At 48.2% G+C, this 18,592-nt stretch overlaps 1 protein-coding gene across 2 annotated transcripts; it reads right to left on the bottom strand.

Annotated features, from left to right (window-relative positions):
• Positions 1 to 605: 605 nt before the first annotated feature.
• mettl16 (methyltransferase 16, N6-methyladenosine) lies at positions 606 to 17,196 on the bottom strand. Of its 2 annotated transcripts, none has more exons than XM_030381226.1 (10): positions 16,776 to 17,196; positions 16,318 to 16,450; positions 12,131 to 12,318; positions 11,104 to 11,244; positions 10,091 to 10,206; positions 9,486 to 9,628; positions 7,055 to 7,124; positions 5,413 to 5,502; positions 1,870 to 2,043; positions 606 to 1,397 (listed from the first exon to the last, which is right to left on the bottom strand). In XM_030381226.1, exons 2-10 carry the CDS (start codon positions 16,443 to 16,445, stop codon positions 717 to 719), a joined length of 1,731 nt encoding a protein of 576 aa, XP_030237086.1. In that variant the 5' UTR covers positions 16,446 to 16,450; positions 16,776 to 17,196; the 3' UTR covers positions 606 to 716. The 2 variants fall into 2 exon arrangements, with proteins under 2 accessions (XP_030237086.1, XP_030237085.1); XM_030381225.1 differs by having other exon boundaries at positions 16,706 to 16,844.
• Positions 17,197 to 18,592: the final 1,396 nt, after the last annotated feature.

The following is an 18,592-nucleotide window of genomic DNA, read 5'->3' as shown; positions in this document are numbered from 1 at the left end:
ATATCATTCTCCGCCAGGGAATAGTAACGAATTGAAGATTTACAGTTAATTAGCATATTCGTATTATCGACCAATCAGCGTGCAGAATAACACGGCGAGGCGCTGCTCACACGCTCGCACGTTTAGCCATGCTGCAGTATCATCTCTCGTGTCATCTCCCCGGCTCCCAGAAATCAACTGTCAGTTGCTTAGTAGAGTGAGTAATAGCCAATGATAACCCAATCTAACCATCGACTAGATGGGGCAAACAATAATGCTGATCCAAGTTTCCAATCCTGATCGTCGGACGCTGCGTATTCAACGACCGCGTAGGACGGGCGCCTGTTCCTTCTGCTCTCTTCGCCTTCTCGCTGCAGCGTTGGCTTCTCCGTATGCTTTATAAAATCGTCGTCCAACAGATGTGCTAAGGACAATACAATTGTGAGCTATAATAAAAACTCCGTCTGGGGGCATTCTGCGACATATTTGCATCGCATGCGGCAGTTTAATCTCAAGTCGAAGTAAAATAGCAACAGACATCTACTGTCCCCCCGTGGCCAAATGAAGACACAACATGCCATGCTAGACGAACAGTTAGTCAAAGTAGATCAAGAAGTTACACAATGTTAAAAAAAAGAAGTAAACTTTATTATAGATACTGTATTAACAAATACAGATCACATCTTGAAAAAAAAATTCAACAAACCACCCCTTCCCGCCTACAGTCCGTTCTGATATTAGGGACTGGCCACCATCTTGAGGATTGAGTTCTTGAGGTATGTAAACAGCTGGTTCATCAGGTCTTTACTCTGGCCTTCCAACCAATGCATCTCCACCACTACACCACCACTAACCTCCTCCATCAACACCTCCAGCAGACACTTAAACAGAAACTCCTGCACAGAGCTGGGGGTCGGGGGCCGCTTCCCCGGCACCGTTTCATTCGTTGCGGCTCCTTCCTCTGCCACAGAGGTCTGGATTTCCATCAGGTCAACATCCTTGCCTGCGTCGCCCCCCAACACTTCTGATGGTTCAGCGGCTGGGTCCCTTTGGACGGCCACACTAAGGGAAGAGTCATGGAGCGTTTGCTTGGCTGGCTGTGGTGGGCTAGCTAGCGGTTCTGGAGCCGCTAGCGGTTGTGCGCACGCTAGTTCTGCAGTGGCAGAAGGGGTTTCAGGGACTGCCGGGCTCCGTTCGGGACAGGGCTTGGTCTGGGAGGACCTAGCGGCGCTGGCTGAGCCCGTCGAGGTCATGGTGCTCTGGGAGCCGGCCAAGGCTGCGGGGGGCGCTCTAGGTAGTTCGCGCAGGTGACGCTTCTGCTCGCGCCGCTTCTGTCGCCCGTGGATCCAGGTGTTCTCCACGGCGGTCAGCAGCAGGCTTGTCTGTTGCACACTGCTGGGGACGCGCTTGTGCAGCACCTGCAGGAGCGGACCGCGGAACAAAAGAGAGAGGAGCACACCTGTTCATCGTCGACGTCCCACCTAAAGCTGCTCTATATAAAAAAACATCTATCAATCTAACCAGTGATGGCAAAGTTTGGTCCATCACACAGCCGTGTCTGGTTTCCTAACCACCTGGCATACAGCAGCGTATGCCCTTTGTATTTCTAGAAAAATCCCAAAACCAGAGTTCTGTGGCCACAGGCTGACATTTAAGCAATGTCTTAGTTCAAGTACTGTGGGAACCAAATGGAGAATGAAGACGAGGGGGCTTGGCAATGCCGAGCTCCCTTTCATTACAAAAGATATAAAACCTTTTAACCTTCAAATACCCCTGAAAGTACCATCCCTCCAAAGTAACCTGCTGCATGCGACTGTGTAATGGAGCTTGGTAAATGGGAATTTAAATGCGGTCGTGTTGAGGTGCGTCCTCGTGGAGTGGTGCACGTACCCGCAGGTTGGTGAGCGTCTTCTCCAGCAGGGCTGTGATGCTGTCCAGGCCAGAGGGGGACCTGCAGCCCTTGGCGGAGGCCTTGGCCCGGAGCTCCTTAAGGCCAGCCTCTTGAAGAGTGAAGGACAGGGGCTTCCTGCTCTTCTCCAGCTTGCGCTTCTTGTTCGGTGGGGACTGCAGAGAGTCATGGACATTAAGATTAATCGTGGAGAGGAAGGAGGATGTTGGACACGTTATTTTACTAAGAGCGCTCAGAAACAAAAATAACACTTGACCTTCCTATTTCATGGGACAGGTGCGTAGGAGAGGAACGAGAAGATCAAGAGGTTGCAAACAAACTCCCTCAAACCGACCAAGTGGCAATATATTCATACCCAACGTTTCAGTGCCTTAAACTGACCTTCAACAGGCAAATGGTTGATGACAATGAGAAGCTAAAACAGGGAGTGGCTGTAAATCGGCTAACAATCCTCTTCGCTGCTTTTCATTTGAAGACATCAAAATCCAACATGGAGAGAACTGAAATGACCATGTAGCCATCACTGATTTCGATTGCACCTGTGCGATGACCTCCTGTGCCGTTTGCATACTAGGAGAGCGCTCAGAATGAAAAGAACACTGGACACGCCTATTTCATAGGACAGGTGCTTGAGGAGAGGGGTGAGAAGATGAAAGATTGCACACTGTCTAAGTAACACTTGACCGTCCTATTTCATGGGACAGGTGCTTGAGGAGAGGGGTGAGAAGATGAAAGATTGCACACTGTCTAAGTTGCAATATATTCATACCCAACATTTCGGTGCCTTAAACGGACCTTCAACGGACCTTCAACAGGCAAATGGTTGATGAGAATGAGAATCCATCCTAAACAGGGAGTGGCTGTAAATCAGCTAACAATCCCGTTCTCCACTTTTAATATGAAGACATAAAAATCCAACATTGAGCGAACCATTTTCGATTGTCCACGTGCTTAACACTAACCTTGTTCAGCCTCCGCCCAAAAAGACAGATGCAGAACCATACATGCATGCAATGGTGTACGCGCCCAGGGGTTCTGTACTGTGGCAATACACGCAAGAGTAGAACGTATCCACCACTAGAGGGAGCCCCATCCATGGCAAACATTCTGGGACATGAATGACATTGAGGACGACTTCGACCTCTCCCCACTCAGTAACTATAATATTAAGCAGTGTCAATGGCAATACTATGAGTAAATAAAACATGGGTCTCGGTGAACAATATCGACTGCAGCGCTCTTCAGAGGGGCAGACGTAGGCATGGCTGAGCGTGTGCATGTGGGAAGAGCAGACACAGCGAGACAGCATGGCCGACTGACCTACAAACGACAGGGGAGTGGCAGGGAACACATCACGCTCTAGCACTGTTTTGGTTGCCATTTTATCCCTCGGTAGCCGTCCTTTTGAACCACTTTAATGGACAAAAAACAAACAAGTTATTGTGTGACATTTATTGGTTAACTGTCAACATCCATGTGTGGAACTGTAAATAAATGATTATCACGTTTAGCTGCTCATTATATATTGTCTGGTAGCAACTGCTCCATTACATTCGATTGTTGCATACTACCCCTCACAACAAATTCACCCGTTGTGTGAGAGATCAAGAGGAAAATTGATTAAATCTATATAGGCTCTCCCGTATCACAAATCCACATGTGCGCACACACACGTCTACTCATCTCTGGTGAATCACGTCCGCTCTAGCTCTGCTGTCATTCTATTATTCATCCAACCTGTCCTCTCTCTTCAAACATGCCCGTTTTCACACACACACACACACACACACACACACACACACACACACACACACACACACACACACACACACACACACACACACACACACACACACACACACACACACACACACACACACACACACACGTAAGAGTGGCCTAATAATGAAAGCCAGTAATGGTAAAAGCTAGGGTAATACAAAGAGATATTTTCCTCTATTAGAAACCTCATTTTAAATTATCCATCCTTCAGCTTTGTTTACATGTACACAGCGTGTGCGTGGATGCGTGTTTGTGTGTGAAAGGTTATGCACCAGACTGCAGAAGACATGCTGACTGCACATGCACTCCCTTTTCCAACACTCAACAATGAAAATCTCCAGAGGGACTCTGTGTCTTGGGGGTCTTTCTGCAACCTGAACCTTTTTTAACCCTCTCTTTCCCTAGGGTCCAGCCCCAGTCACATGATGCGGGAGCAGCAGCGAAAGAAATCATCAGCTGTGTAGCCTATAGGCTGTATGAAAGCCCTTCATCCAGTAGTCCACCTTGTCGGTCACGCCTGCATATTAAGAGTCTCCGCTAGCTTCTCATCACTTCACCATATGGCTGTTCATAGTCCTCTCATCGCCGTTCAGTATATCATATATATAGCAGAGCAAACTGTAAATCAGCATGATGATTTTGGATAAGATGGGTTGCCGGGGCATAGGGGGGAGAGGGAGGGAGAGACGTGGTATTTAAAGGCTTTGAGCAGGGGAAGACCTTCAGTGAAGTAGGTCATGGGGGCGTGTGACATGTGACTTTAGGCCATACGTGTAACATTTAGCACCCCCCCCCCCCCGATGTCCATCCATACATAACCTACAGATCCTTTTGATGGCATATGCATGGCGGATTAGCTGCCCAGCCATGCATGTAACTGCATGCATCGAAAAACTCTGCATCAGCAGCACCGCGCGTGCCTGGGCATACACACATGTAAACAAATGCCCCACCCACCCACACACTCACTCAAGAATACAAATGTGAATGCCTTGAAATTATTATGAGCAACTCTAGTCTGAAGAAACTTGGAAAAGGATGGAGGGAGTGGGGAAGATTGTCTGTCTGTGTCTGTGTGTTTGGGGGAAATGTAGGCCAATTTCTCTGCTCAACTGATTTTATGTTTAAAGGAAACAGAGTAGTCTGGCAGAATGCTGCAAAGAGCAGACGGAATAAAGGCTTCATTACACCTAACGGCTCTTCAAATGGGAAACCGTCTAGCCCCCCCACCGCCACCGAAACCCTCCAACTCCTTCAGCCTCATGTCCCATTTCCCTCTCTCCCATGGATTTACAACTCTTCACTTATTCACCTTGTTCTCCCCGCAATACTTTCCTGCCATTAAAGTAGCTTTCACTTGCCTTGTTTCGTTCCCCTCTTCCTCCTGCCCCCCCCCCCCAACCCCCTGCCTTTGGAGCGCGGGCCATGGCAGGCATAGCATGCATGTCTGCCGTGGCAACTGTTGCCTGGATACGGCACGTTACAGAGAGGTAAACACCTCCCCGGAGGGCTGAATAAGTGCATCTAATGGAAATCGGCCATAGAGTAGTGGGGGGGGGGAGCTGGAGAGGGACCCAGACTGAGTGCATTATTGATACCACAGCACCGACAGTTCAGTTAACGTGCACGGCGGTTTGGGAGCGGCCCCCTTGTCCCCGGAAGACCTGGACTAGTAACAGTTGGGCCGACCTTCGCTGGGAGCTGCTCGGAATGACAAGCTCCCCGACCTCTGGCCAACTTACCGGAACGATCACGTCATCGTAGAAGCTCCAGGCCAAAGCCCAGCGCATGGTGCGGCCCTGGCAGAACTCTGTGTGGGTCACCCGAGGTACCTATAGGACCATGGGCCGAAAAAGGGAGACGGTGTCATAAAAAGGGCATCAAGCGCAGCCATCAACCACAGCGGACACGAGTCTATTTAGATGCCAATACGCCTACAGCATCTCGAGCTCAGAGAAGTGAGAATCAAAACGGCATTGATTTACGTTTGACCGACAGATGGCCATTAACACATGTAGTGTAAATGTGTCGCCTGTGAAAAGCTCTGGTTCACAGTCTATAGAGTTTGGCCCTGAGTAGCGCTGTCAAAGATATGGAGTTTTCGATAAACATTGATATGGAACATTTCAAACCTTGTCAATACTCATGCTGTGGAGATACTCGATAAAACAGTATCGCTACACCAGTGGCAGCTGTGTCTCTCACTCTCTCTTATCTCAAACAGCAAGATGACTGACACACACACAACGCTACAGTGCCTACATAGCCCTGCCTCCCCTCACTCGGTTGCATTGCGGTCTCCCGCATTTATTTGTTATATTTAACTATTAATGAAAATTCTTAAAATGTATGCATGGATTTTGTGTTTATTTTTCCCCGTGGAATTGAAAATGTTATAGAATATCAATATATTTCAAGGTATTGAAGTTGGAAAATTCAATGTCTTAACAATAGCACAGAGTCTGTCAAAGTTAAGTTTATATTGAAGGGCCAACAGAACAATAACCGGATGAACATAATAAATGGTAGGGGGATGCATGTCAGTCTAATAACAGGTCAAAGGTCAAAAGCACTAGACCAAAATGGAGTGGATGGGGGGTTGGTTTAGAGGAACCCGCCCTACGCACTCAGAAACATTTAGAAGATTAAAACAAGACACCCGAGACGGCGGAGAGATCAGCGGTGACTCCACATCTGCATAGCAATCAGCTGCGGTCTCCCTTTACACCTCAACCTGCGGCGAGGCAGGCTATCCTCTGCCCTGGGTGACAGCCAGGCCGCCACTCACGCTGATGAGCGGCGACAGAACCCTCACGGTCCCTTCTTTGCCGTCCCTGGTTCTTCAAGCCCTCCTCGGAGAGTTCCCACGACCAGTGGCAGGGGGACCCCTGTCAGCTTAACTGATGCCTGACGCGGGGTGTGTGTGTGGGTGTGTGATGTCCGTCTGTTCCACATCATGCCAAATCATGCCAACCGTATCATATTAATACGGGTGGGGGCCAAGTGACTGGCTTCGTGCCCTAGGGACACAAACGCGCAGTTAGCAGTGAAGGGGGCTAGGCTATTAGATAGACCCCTAATGAATGTTAACTACACACTGCCACGCAAATCAGTCACGCAATGCTAATAGAAATTAGCGCATTCATCGCTGGCCCGTGACATTGCTATGATAACCTATTGTAATATGTTTTTCTTTTTGGTTTGCTGGATGTTTAAGCTTCACTGGGACACTGCGTGAAGCTACTGACGCGAAGAGAGGCTTCCAACAGAGCGAGATAGCTTCCATCTTCGATTAAAGATAGCGGGAGGGGTATGTTGACAATGAGGCGTGTGTGTTTGCGCGTGTTCAGGTGCGTGTGTTCCAGTCCACCCGGCTCTACTCACCCCTTGTTTCCTCAGCTCCTCCTTCAGAGGGGCCAGGGTGCACTTCTTCCCCAACATGCAGCTGTACCACCTGCAGATGGAGTCCAGCATTAAGGCACAGCGTGATGGTGGACGGGTCAACCAAGACAGATCCAACAATGGCCTTACAGGCAACACAAACACAGTGCGAGTTAGCGCGCCTCTGCCGACCCCTCTCTGTGCCCTGTTTCGTATGGGTCAGAACAAGGCGTTTTTAACCCTTCTGCTTTAAAGCCAATTGAAGGTGGCTGCAGAAGACAGCGGAGGTGGTATGGCCCAGGGCAGAGCGATGGAGCCTGTGATGTTGTCCCCTGATGGGGAGTCCAACGATCTATCTGCCGTGCGATTTACAGTATATCCTTAAATCCATAGCAATGCTTTAAGAAAGCAACGCAGAATTTAACAAATTCTACGGTCAGTCAAGAAAAGCGCGACATTTTCAAACATTATTCAAAATTATCGATTTGTAATCAATGTCTATAATGTTACGGCAACTGCTTGGAAAAACCAAACAAACAACTTGCTTTAAGACAGCATATCCGGCCAAACAATGTGTTCAATAATAAACGGGAATGGAAGGAGTAGGTCAGCGTTGCTCTGTGCTTTTCTTTTGAGATCCAAGCAGAACCACAAGCAACTATCCTCCTGCCCGCCAATACTTTCTAGCAAATAAAGGACTCATAAGTACCAAGAACAAAGTAAACAGGAGTAATCATTCATGCATTGACATTCCTACTGAATGAGAATGCAATTAAGGGCACTAGAAAGACAAGTAGATTAGCAGGGAGAGGTAACCATGTCCCTTTGGATGAATGTCCAGAGGAATACAAGGGCAGTGGCATGCTACAGAATGTCTGCATCAAGTGACACCATTAAGTATTCAACAGAGCTAATATCCCCCCTTTTACTGAGTGGCTGGGTTGGGAGGGGTTAAGACCCAAACAGCCCTCAGGCTCCCCCCCCCTCACGACAAGGACCTTTTTCAAACGCCCAAAGGGGTCCAGCTGGAGAGAGCACTTTGCCATATTCAATTTTGTCCTTTCACACGAGATCTTCTGAAGCACGGTCTTATGATTACAATCCCGCCGCCAGTGACTGTAATTATCATATCAATGGCAGCAACCACTTCATCCCAGAGAGACGAATAAAAGGAAGCATCCCCCTGCCGTAACCGTGGCATTGGTGTGTGTCGCCTGTGCCTGGCAACCGAGGGGGCGACGGTGTCTGAGTCGCATGGCGCCTTGTAACCAAGGTGGAGTTGCCCCCCCCATCGGCAAGTAATTATAGTTTAGCATGGCTAAAAACGAGTTGCAGTTACATGGGGGGGGGGGGCGGGGCAGGGGGGTGGGGGGGGAAGGGGTCTCGACGGTCCAATCAGAATAGATGTCGTGGTTGCCATGGACACCTGGTGGCTCTGGTATCCCAGCATGGGGGGATGTGACATTCGGGTGTGACAGCCGGCTGCGGCTGGTTTGGCTGGAACCCCAAACCCGACAGCGTGTGTGTGTGTGTGGGGGGGGGGGGGGGGGGGAGCGGAAGAGGGGTAGACTGGGGATTCACGCCTTGCCAAAGCGGTCGCCCCTCACCTCCCGACGGTGTCACACACGGCGGTACACACGGCGACACCGGCGGGGCCCCCCTGTGGAGCCCCCCTTAACGCCCCGCCACGCCGTGACACCGTTTCAGGCCCCCGCGCCGACGACGCACGCCGTCTCAGGCAACCTCCAGCGAACACAGCCTTGATGTTTAAACACGTGCGCCACACCCCCCCCCCCCCCCCCCCCCCCCACCGAGCCCAGGTGCAGCACGTCTCATCATCCTTCAATCCCACCTCTTCTTCTAGTGGGCTCCGACGCAGCCTCACACGGCTGGCTGGTCGTCTGCCCCCCCCAAGACCTAAACACAGCTGCTCCCTTCGGTAACCCGCACTGCGTAGGACCAGTGCGTGCCAAATGGTTAAACCAACTCTGGGTGATAGCTCCCCATCGCCGCGCTGGGTCCCCATCTGTCCGCCTGCTCTCTCCTGGGAGCGTCTTGCCGTAATTGCCGTTTTCATGTCCCGTCAAGACCCCCCGTCCCCGAAGCAATCAGGACGTCTAGAGTACCGATTAATTGTGTAGTTGCGCGGCCAACGTGGATGATGGCGTGCATGGCTGTAGAGGCAAGGATCTGACGTAGATCTTCGGGACCTGCGCGGGTCCGTACTGACCCGTGTGACGTCGACTAGAACGTGTACCACGAGAGTCCTCACGAAAGTTTGGTGAGGTGGAGTGCCGAGAGACTTAACCAAGGCCGCCGACCAATAGAGCCACAGAGAACCTCCCACGCCCTTCGTTCGTATCAGATGTCAAAGGAGAAGTGGTCCAGAACAACACTTAAAAACCTGAACACTGAAGATCCTGTCCGGTCTTACCTCAGACGCGTCTTGAGCTGCAGGCTGTCGTGGATGATCCTCTTGACGAACTCCAGCTCCCCGCCCTCGGCCATGATCTCCGTCACGCCGCCCGTGTTGACGGAGCTGGGTGGCGGCCGTCGAGAGTTCCTCGAGTTCTCCCCCTGAGAGAGCCAGGAGAGACCGGAGCGCCAGATTCTCATCAAGCCCCATGACAGCTTCTTGCTCCCACTTTGTCAACAATTCAAACGATCGCGCCTAGTTCTGGCAGAAAGCCATCGCTTGGGAGCAAAATCATTGTACGGATCCCGCAACCAGGAGTCTGAAGCGCAAGTCTGCAAAGCACTCTTTGGTGTTTTACAATCAAACTGGGGGCTCCGTACTAGGGATGGAGAAGATGACCCAACCAACACGCACGCACGCACGCACGCACGCACGCACGCACGCACGCACGCACGCACGCGCGCGCACACACACACACACACACACACACACACACACACACACACACACACACACACACACACACACACACACACACACACACACACACACACACACACACACACACACACACACACACACACACACACACACACACACACACACACACACACGCTACCTACCTTAGCTTCCAGCTGGTTGGCGAAGAAGGGAGGATTACACATGCAGAAGTCGTACACTATCGTGGTCTCCTCCTTCAGAGCGTCCATCAGCAGGGTTTTATGGGGGACCTTAACCACTGAAGTACACATCATACGGCTCAGGGTTTGGGTTTCACATCGCAAAAAAGAAGATTTCACATCATGTCAATTAGGGCTGGGCGATTAATCTAATTTTGATCGCGATTTCGATTATAGCGTCAAACGATCGCAAAATTAACAGTTTATTCGATTTTTTGAATTTTATGTTTTATAGAAAGGGCAGAACAGCTGTATACATTTCTGGATATTATTTTAGATTGGAACATTTTCTTTTTGACCATTTTGTGTATGTTTTTAAGGCGAAATTTCAAAGTTCTCAGTTACAATGTTATTTTTGGGAGAGACATGCTGAATAAATACGTGTTCTCAAACTCAAAAATAATCGTTTGAATAATCGTGATTTCAATATTGACCAAAATAATCGTGATTATGATTTTTCCAATAATCGAGCAGCCCTAATGCAAATAGATAACAGATATATGGAGGGATAATCAAGATTAAGGCGGGTGAGTGTTTTACCAGACGAAATCTGAGGTTACGTGATCGTGATGTCAACAGTCTGTCAAACATTAGCAGGGTGGACTGTGATGCACTATGAGTCACCGTCCTACAGTTGGCATTAACCATGACTCACCGTCATAAAGCCCTACCGTGCCACGGTATTGAAAGCGAAGGTGAGAGTGGACCGCTTTTTATGCCTCCATGTCAAATCAAATAAAACCGTTAGTGCTTTGATACTGGGCAGGTTGGCCGCCAAACACTTTACACATGCCTACACTGCAGTACGAATGTGACCGGCGAGAAGTCACATATATACACAAGGCACATGAAAAAGAAACTACACCACCGATGGACACAACAAAAACGTGTAGTGCCGTGTTCAGTTTGAAGCATTACACCTGGCTAATGCAGTGGAGAGAGAGGACTCGGCTTGCCTTTAATGAGCTCCGAGAGGTTGTTCTGCTCCACATTCTTGGTGGCGTAGTCGAAGCAGATGTCATCGACCTCGGTGGCTAGGAAGTACCAGCCATTCATGGTGGCTCCCAGCAGGGGATAGATGCAAGATGCCCCAGTTCCTGTGAACACACACGCACAACAAGAGTGTGAAGATGATATGCTGTATGGCTGCAGCTCTTTGAGGCCTATGGAGATGAGGCCTGCCCCCGTTAAATAGAGCAGTCTGTAGCCTACCATAATGTAGAGGTAGTCTTTATGAAATCCACAGGCCTTGCAGATACCCAAGCCTGCAGCACATCCAGGCCACAGAACGACCATACAGCACATAGACAGGGCATAGCAAGACCTTACAGCACATAGACAGGCCATAGAACGACCCTACAGAACATACAGGCCACAGAACGACCCTACAGCATATAGACAAGCCGTAGAATGACCTTGTAGCACATAGACAGGCCATAGAAAGAGCTTACAGGACATAGATAGGACACAGTACGACCCTGCAGGCCGACAGGCCATAGAATGACCTTGTAGCACATAGACAGATGAAGTCAGAGAACGACCTTTGGAGCAAAGTTGTTTGAACAGAACACATGCTGAATATTTACTGTCAACTAAAGCCATCAAGCAGGGGGCGGACTAAAACAACACCGCAATCCTTGAACTTGAACACACACACACAAACAAACACACAGGAAGGCCGAATTCAATTAAATGTTATTTGTATAGCCCTTTGAGACTGTACATCACATGTACAGTCTCAAAGGGCCACATATTTTTGACACCCCCTTGAAGAAAAAAAAAAAAGGTAATAAAAAAGGAAGACATTTTGAACAGACAGACAGACAGACAGACAGACAGACAGACAGACAGACAGACAGACCATACATTACAGGCTGATCATTTGAAATCATTGACTTTATGACATTAATGTCTATGCTGATGGGGTGCCGACTGGTGAACCCAGAGGACAGTCAGCAGAAGGCTGTGTAGTGCAGGACCCACCGATGTCGATGCCCTTGCGCGGCTGGCCCTGGCCCCCGGTGAGGTCCTCCACCCAGTGGATGTAGTTGAGGCGCAGCGGCACCGTGGGGATGAGGCGCTCCAGGGGGATGGCGATGGTCAGGCCGAAGTCCTCCTTCAGCAGCGTGCACGTGAGCGCGCGCACCGCCTCAGGCTCTTTGAAGTTCAACCTGGCAGAGGGGAGAGCACACAGAACAAAGCCCAGGGCAGAGAGTCAAATGAAGACTCAGGAGGATTGAATGCTAGGCTGACACCGAGCAGAGCCACAATTAATTAGCATTTAACTGAAGAAGGGTATAATTTGATCTGGGGAGGAACGAGTTTTGTGTTCAGTTCATTTAACAAAATGAACTAAAGAAATACTGTTAAATCCATAACATAAATCTTGTTCATGCTGTTAGCATAGCAACTGAAACTTTTGGGGCTGATTCTTTGCATGAGCAGTATCAAACGTAATTAGAATTGTACATGTACCGAGCACAGAAAAAATTAACCGGAGTATTGACAATTCCTGGTGCTGCTCTTTGTCATAATGCGATGGTCCAGAGTATTATTAGCAGCATTTCACTACACCGACACCAAGCCAGGACTCTATTAACCCCCTGCAGTGACTAGGGGCCCTCGCTCCTGCCCAGACACATACCACTGATGAATCGCTGTGGAAGGATAAGCAGCACATCAATTTACAACACCTCCCGCTAATGACACTGAAACTCACATTTACTACATCAGCAGACCCTCACATTTACTTTACATTAATCACTTCGCCCAACACACACACACACACACACACACACACACACACACACACACACACACACACACACACACACACACACACACACACACACACACACACACACACACACACACACACACACACACACACACACACACACACACCTTTCCCCCCCCCCCCCTAGCCGGCTGAAACCATTAAGACTACTGGGAACAATGGATGGGGGTGCTGGGTGCATTTGCGCGTGTTTGTGTGTGACAAACCAACCGGGCGAGCGAGGTGTAATTAAAGCGTCTCTGGGCGCTTTCGCACCTTGACAGATGCAATTAAACGCTTCCTGGTGATTGGACCGTCTGGCACCTCAGGATTTGTGGTGTGAGCCTGTTTCTCCAAGCACCCCCCCCTCAGCCCATATGCAAGTACACCACAGATACATTGACTAACTGCCGCAGCATATCTCCGATCAATGGAACCCCCAGCAGCACCGCCCAATAGATGGGAGGGGGTTGCCCCCTGTTCTGGAGACCGGTTAAACACCTCCAGGGGGTGTGTTGTTTAGAGTGGGATGACACTGACGCAAATCCTCCCTCAACTTCATTCTACTATCATTCCGATCACTATGACTGCTAGCTGTATAGTATGCAGCATGCAGGATGTGTGGACAGGAGGGTCCGTCATAGAAACGCATAGGGAGGGGCTCTTCATGGTCGTGGGGATCCGGCATCAATCACAGCCGGGATTCCTGCAACTAATGACCGCATTAGTGCAGAGGGGGAGGGTTATCAAGCGTGGCCCCTTTGGTGTCAGGAGGGACGCCGACACCTGGCTGGGTTTCAGGCCAATGCTGCAGGTAAAGCCATTTAACATTACGCATGCTCCTTTTCTAAAGGGGGGAGGGAGAATTGAACTTCAGGTAATGAGTATGAGGAAGTGATACACCAGTAGGAACCATGGATCTTTGGAGTAGGAGGCCCTCTCCATTGTCTTGATGCTGTTTAAATCGAGTCTATTCTCCCTGCTTCCCTCTCTCTGTCTGTCTGTCTTCTCCCTCCCATGCTAATGATTTAAAACTGTTGAGAGCATTTCCCACCTCTATTTTTAGAGCCTGCTAAGTGCATCGTTGCTGGTCGCCGGCGCAGCAGCACAACCGAGCCGCGGCAGCCCTGCCAGCGCCAGGTCGTCATGGCAACCCCGCCGACTGCAGAGACGAGAAGAGCACGCAGATCTGGCCACGCTGGAGCAATGGCTGAGGCCCGGCACCGTGCGCGCTCCCAACGTTGACGCAGGGTAGCCAGCACGTCATGCCGTGGTCGATGGCAAGCAGAAGGCTACAAAAGTGTGGAAAACGCGCAACGTGGGAACATATGGCTACAGGAGGGGAGCAGGAAACACAGAGGGGCTCGTCACCACGGCAGAGAGCAGCAGATCACGTGAGGACGATAGACAGATACATAGAGAAAGAGATATATAAATGTATCTGCGCGCGCACACACACACACACACACACACACACGTTCCCTGCTGCTGCAGTCAAAAAGAGAGGGAGGAGACATGGAGACAAAGGGGTGCCTGCTGTCCCTCATCCTCAAAACAGTGATGAAGGTCAACAATGGTTCACCAGTACTTGATCAAATAGGCTCACTTCTTTAAACTTGACCAACACACATCCGTTATTTGTGCATAATATTCACATCGCGGGGATGGTTACTGGAGAGAGTCAGAGGATGACTTCAGAACCCAGAAGCAGCAGGGCATGACCACGTACAGGGGGAGTGGGGGGGGAGTCAGTGGGGGCGCGCACCACCTCACACCTTTTGTGGTGACCTTCAAGCTCCCAACAGCGCGGCCGGAACACACCCTTCCTGCACAATGGGGAGGTCCGCTTTGACGACGCGTTACAACTCTGGCTCAGCACCCAAAGTGGAGATTGCCTTCTTGTAATGTATGGTTTGTTATCCTATGGATATCAATTGCATTTTTTTGGATTATAGTGGTGAGATAAACGTTCACTTTTTCACGTAAAAAAATATAAATCATCCACTTAATTTTATGCGCATTTGGGATGAGGCAGATAGCTTGCCATGGCAGATTTCAAGGAGTGTGTGCATAATGAGGCGTTATAACCAAACAAGACCTGTCTTGGCTTCACGTCGCTGGCGCACACATTTTGACTTGCTTTTCCACGGAACAGCTGAATGACCATTTCTAGATCGTCAAAGAATCAGCCTACCAGCCAATATGTTTACAATTGGGCACAGATGTTCCAAGTCTTAAAAATTCTGTCTGGACAGCCGTGTACATAGAGCCCATGCCACTGGGTTTAACTGATAAGAAGACTTTGCTTAAATAAACTGATGTAAACATTTCTCCCAGCCAGACCCAAACCCCTTTTGTTAAGAATAAAAACGCATTGACATAATTCCAAATATACGACGGATTTACAGTCCGAACCACTGGGCCGAAAGCTTCTCCCTCTAATCTCCAGCTCGGGGCTCTATCAGTCACAGAACAGACGTTTCTATCACTTCCAACAGTGCATAAGAAGGATGGGCCTAATTGGGAAGGAGTGTGGTTGGACTCAGATGAAATGAATGGGAGAAAGACAGCAGGTACAAACACGAAGACCAACACCCACGCACAAATCAAATCCCCCGGGCCTTGTTGTGCCACTCCTCCCAGCAGGTTGTGGTGAGTAGGCACCAGTGGACGTCCACCCTCACCCTGCCCAGTAGACACTTCTTTTCTTTGTGCACCTGCAGCAACCTGTGGCTCACTTATTAAGCAGTACACTCCTGGTGAGGACACATGCAATCTCAAACCAAAGCTATTTCTAATGTACGATTGGCTGACGATTGAAGCATGTGCGGAAGCCAATGAATAAACAAATAAACAAAACTAATAAACAGCTGACAACACATAATCGTCACAGAAAACATTCATTGTTAATACTTGAAAAAAGGATTCAAAAGGGAAACCCGTTTAGTCTGCAGTTCACATAGTAACAATATTTGCAGGCCCTTCCCATCTCAGCGTTGACAAATGCTGAAGAAGAGAAATAGAGTCAAGTAGCTATGTTAGATAGGAAGGAATAATAGGAATAATATATATATTAATTTGTTTCTATGTGTTGGGACTGCAATATAACAACTCATACAACTTCCATGTAGACCCTTGTTTCACTGGGACGTTTATATTTTAAATTCCTGACAAGCTTTGATCATCTCCACTATGCATGGGAATGCTTCGTATGGATATCATAACGGCAAGTATCAACAGTGACACGATTTCGACTGCACTGATTTGTTAATTGATTCCTGTAAAACAGAGAACTCGTCACGGAATACCGATATATTATCAATATATTATGGGCTTTCTGTTAACCCAGAGAAATCAAACGATCAGATAGACTTGGACTAAACAATTGACTTACATGGATCGCCCAGCCATACTGGTGTGAACATGCTGCTGGAAGTCCGGGTACTTGGAGGCCAAATAGGCGAAATCTGGGGGCGTGTCTTTGTACCGGTTGCGTGGATGCATGGACTTGTTCAGAGACATGCTTCCTACACAGAAGAAATACATTCAATACAAACACATCGACATTTCACCAGATTGTAAACAAACTAATATATATTCCGATTATTAATCTGGGTTTAGGACAGGTAGCACAATTAAAACATGCTGGATCAACTAGCTGTTGGCTCTATGGATGTTTTAATTGTTGAAAGTATGAACAACAAATCAGAAGAGCGGAATACAAAGCCTGTTGGACACCTTTCGACAACATAATGTGAACTGTAACTCATCCACTTGCATACCTCTGTAGGGTTGTTGTCACTCCAGCAGTTTTCACCTGAAATATTCAATCAACGTTTTTGTAAAACTCACGTTGCTCTAACGTTCTGCTGCTTCACTTCTTCCGAGTTTACGGTGACGTCAAGATTCTGCGCCGACACTAACGAGGACGTCAACATCAAGCGACTGACTATTTTTGTAGTCCGGTGTGTGAGTACACGTATTGATCTTTGAGGATTGTGTTAAACTTGTTATCGAACTTTGTTGACCAACGTAACGATGCGGTAATTATTATCTCATAATTTAGCTCAATATTTAAGTCCAACAATGTCTTTATGCTAAGGTTTTATCATTTTAAATTGTTTAACATATTGAATTCCTTTCATTACTTTGCTATGGATGTAACCATAGCATAACCAACCAGTAAACTTGGAATAGACCCAATCTGCCTGAACCCTTTGCAGGGCTTAAATGTAAAACCACTCACACACTTGATGTACTCTAATAAAAGCACACAACAAAAATGATCAAGACCTGTCTTTTTTCTTTCGTTTATTATGTTGCAAACAATGACATCCAGATATATTGTTAACATTTTGCTTTGTGATGGGTGAAGACCATGGAAGCAAAGATAACCCTTGGTCAAGCTTGTGAAGTCTGAAACCCTTGATGTATTCAAAGGGCAGTTAGTGGACTCAAGGCTACAGAAAGTGTCCACAGTGAAGCTTTTCCTTTCAAACACAACATCTCTGCACCATCAGGATTGCTTGGGACCTGCGAATCTCAGGCAGAATTCCTTAGGATTCCAAGGCTGGGTTGTAGCTCATTCACTCTCACGTCCCCGTTGCATTGGCTGTTGCACAATCCACCTTCCTTATCCAATACCAGAAAGGTTCCACTAGCAAGGAAGGAAGGTTTTGTCATGTTTAATCTAAATTCACCTGCCTGATTTTGTTTGTTGAATGTCACATTGTCTGAAGTCAAGCGATTGGAAAGAGGGATTAGGATTTTTTTTGTCGGTACTTAGTCCTGTACCAAAGAAAAATAAATAAGAAAAATAAATGGAAAGACTGCATTCAGATTATACAAAATCAGATTGTACCAATAACTCCTATCTTTTGGCTTGAGCTAAAAATATGTATCGCAGCTGCATTTGTATGACAAAGAACAGTTGAGAACACAAAGAGCTGACAGGGGGAATGACAAAATCAATATCGCTCCTCAAGCAAGTCGGCAAGGAATCACAGGATTAATGTAGGAAAGAATAACCTACTGGGCCCAGACCCAGTAACAGTAGACATGAGTAGCCTTCCCTTGATTAAGGTGACAGGGATTCTCTTTTGGAACATCTCAGTCTGCGGCAATCCAGTCAAATTGACACAAAGGAGGCAGCTAACTCTGGAGTTCTGGCCTCCTTTTGTATAGCTTCACACACAAACATGATAAGTCTTTAAAGCCACATAACAGAGCTGCCTTTAGTCACCCAGCCAGCTGAACTGTTTGGTATGGAGTCTTGCTGTTCGGTCCTTTATAAACTAACGTTATAAGCTTAATGTTCATTACATTGCCTGTACAGACACCTTCAGAAATGGATGTTCTATGGTCATTGGGGCCAATTTGCATTATCATAGTGACGTCAGTAATAGCTTGCTTGTTGGGCATTGAGAATGCTGCACTCGAATCAACCAGCTGGCCTACCCAAACAGCTCTGCCTCTAGTCCATTATTACATGCAGTACTTTATCAACAGGTCCCATGAGGCTCACACTAGCCAATATAAGGAGGGTGTGCATCAGGTATCCACATCCAGTCCACACTAGACACGAGCAGGAGGGTGTGCATCAGGTATAGACATCCAGTACATACTAGCCACTAGAAGTAGGGTGTTCAGCATGTAGCCACATTCAGTAC

This window comes from Gadus morhua, chromosome 16 (genome assembly GCF_902167405.1).
Source record: "Gadus morhua chromosome 16, gadMor3.0, whole genome shotgun sequence".
Taxonomy (NCBI): Eukaryota; Metazoa; Chordata; class Actinopteri; order Gadiformes; family Gadidae; genus Gadus; species Gadus morhua.
This window is presented reverse-complemented; position numbering and strand designations above follow the sequence as displayed.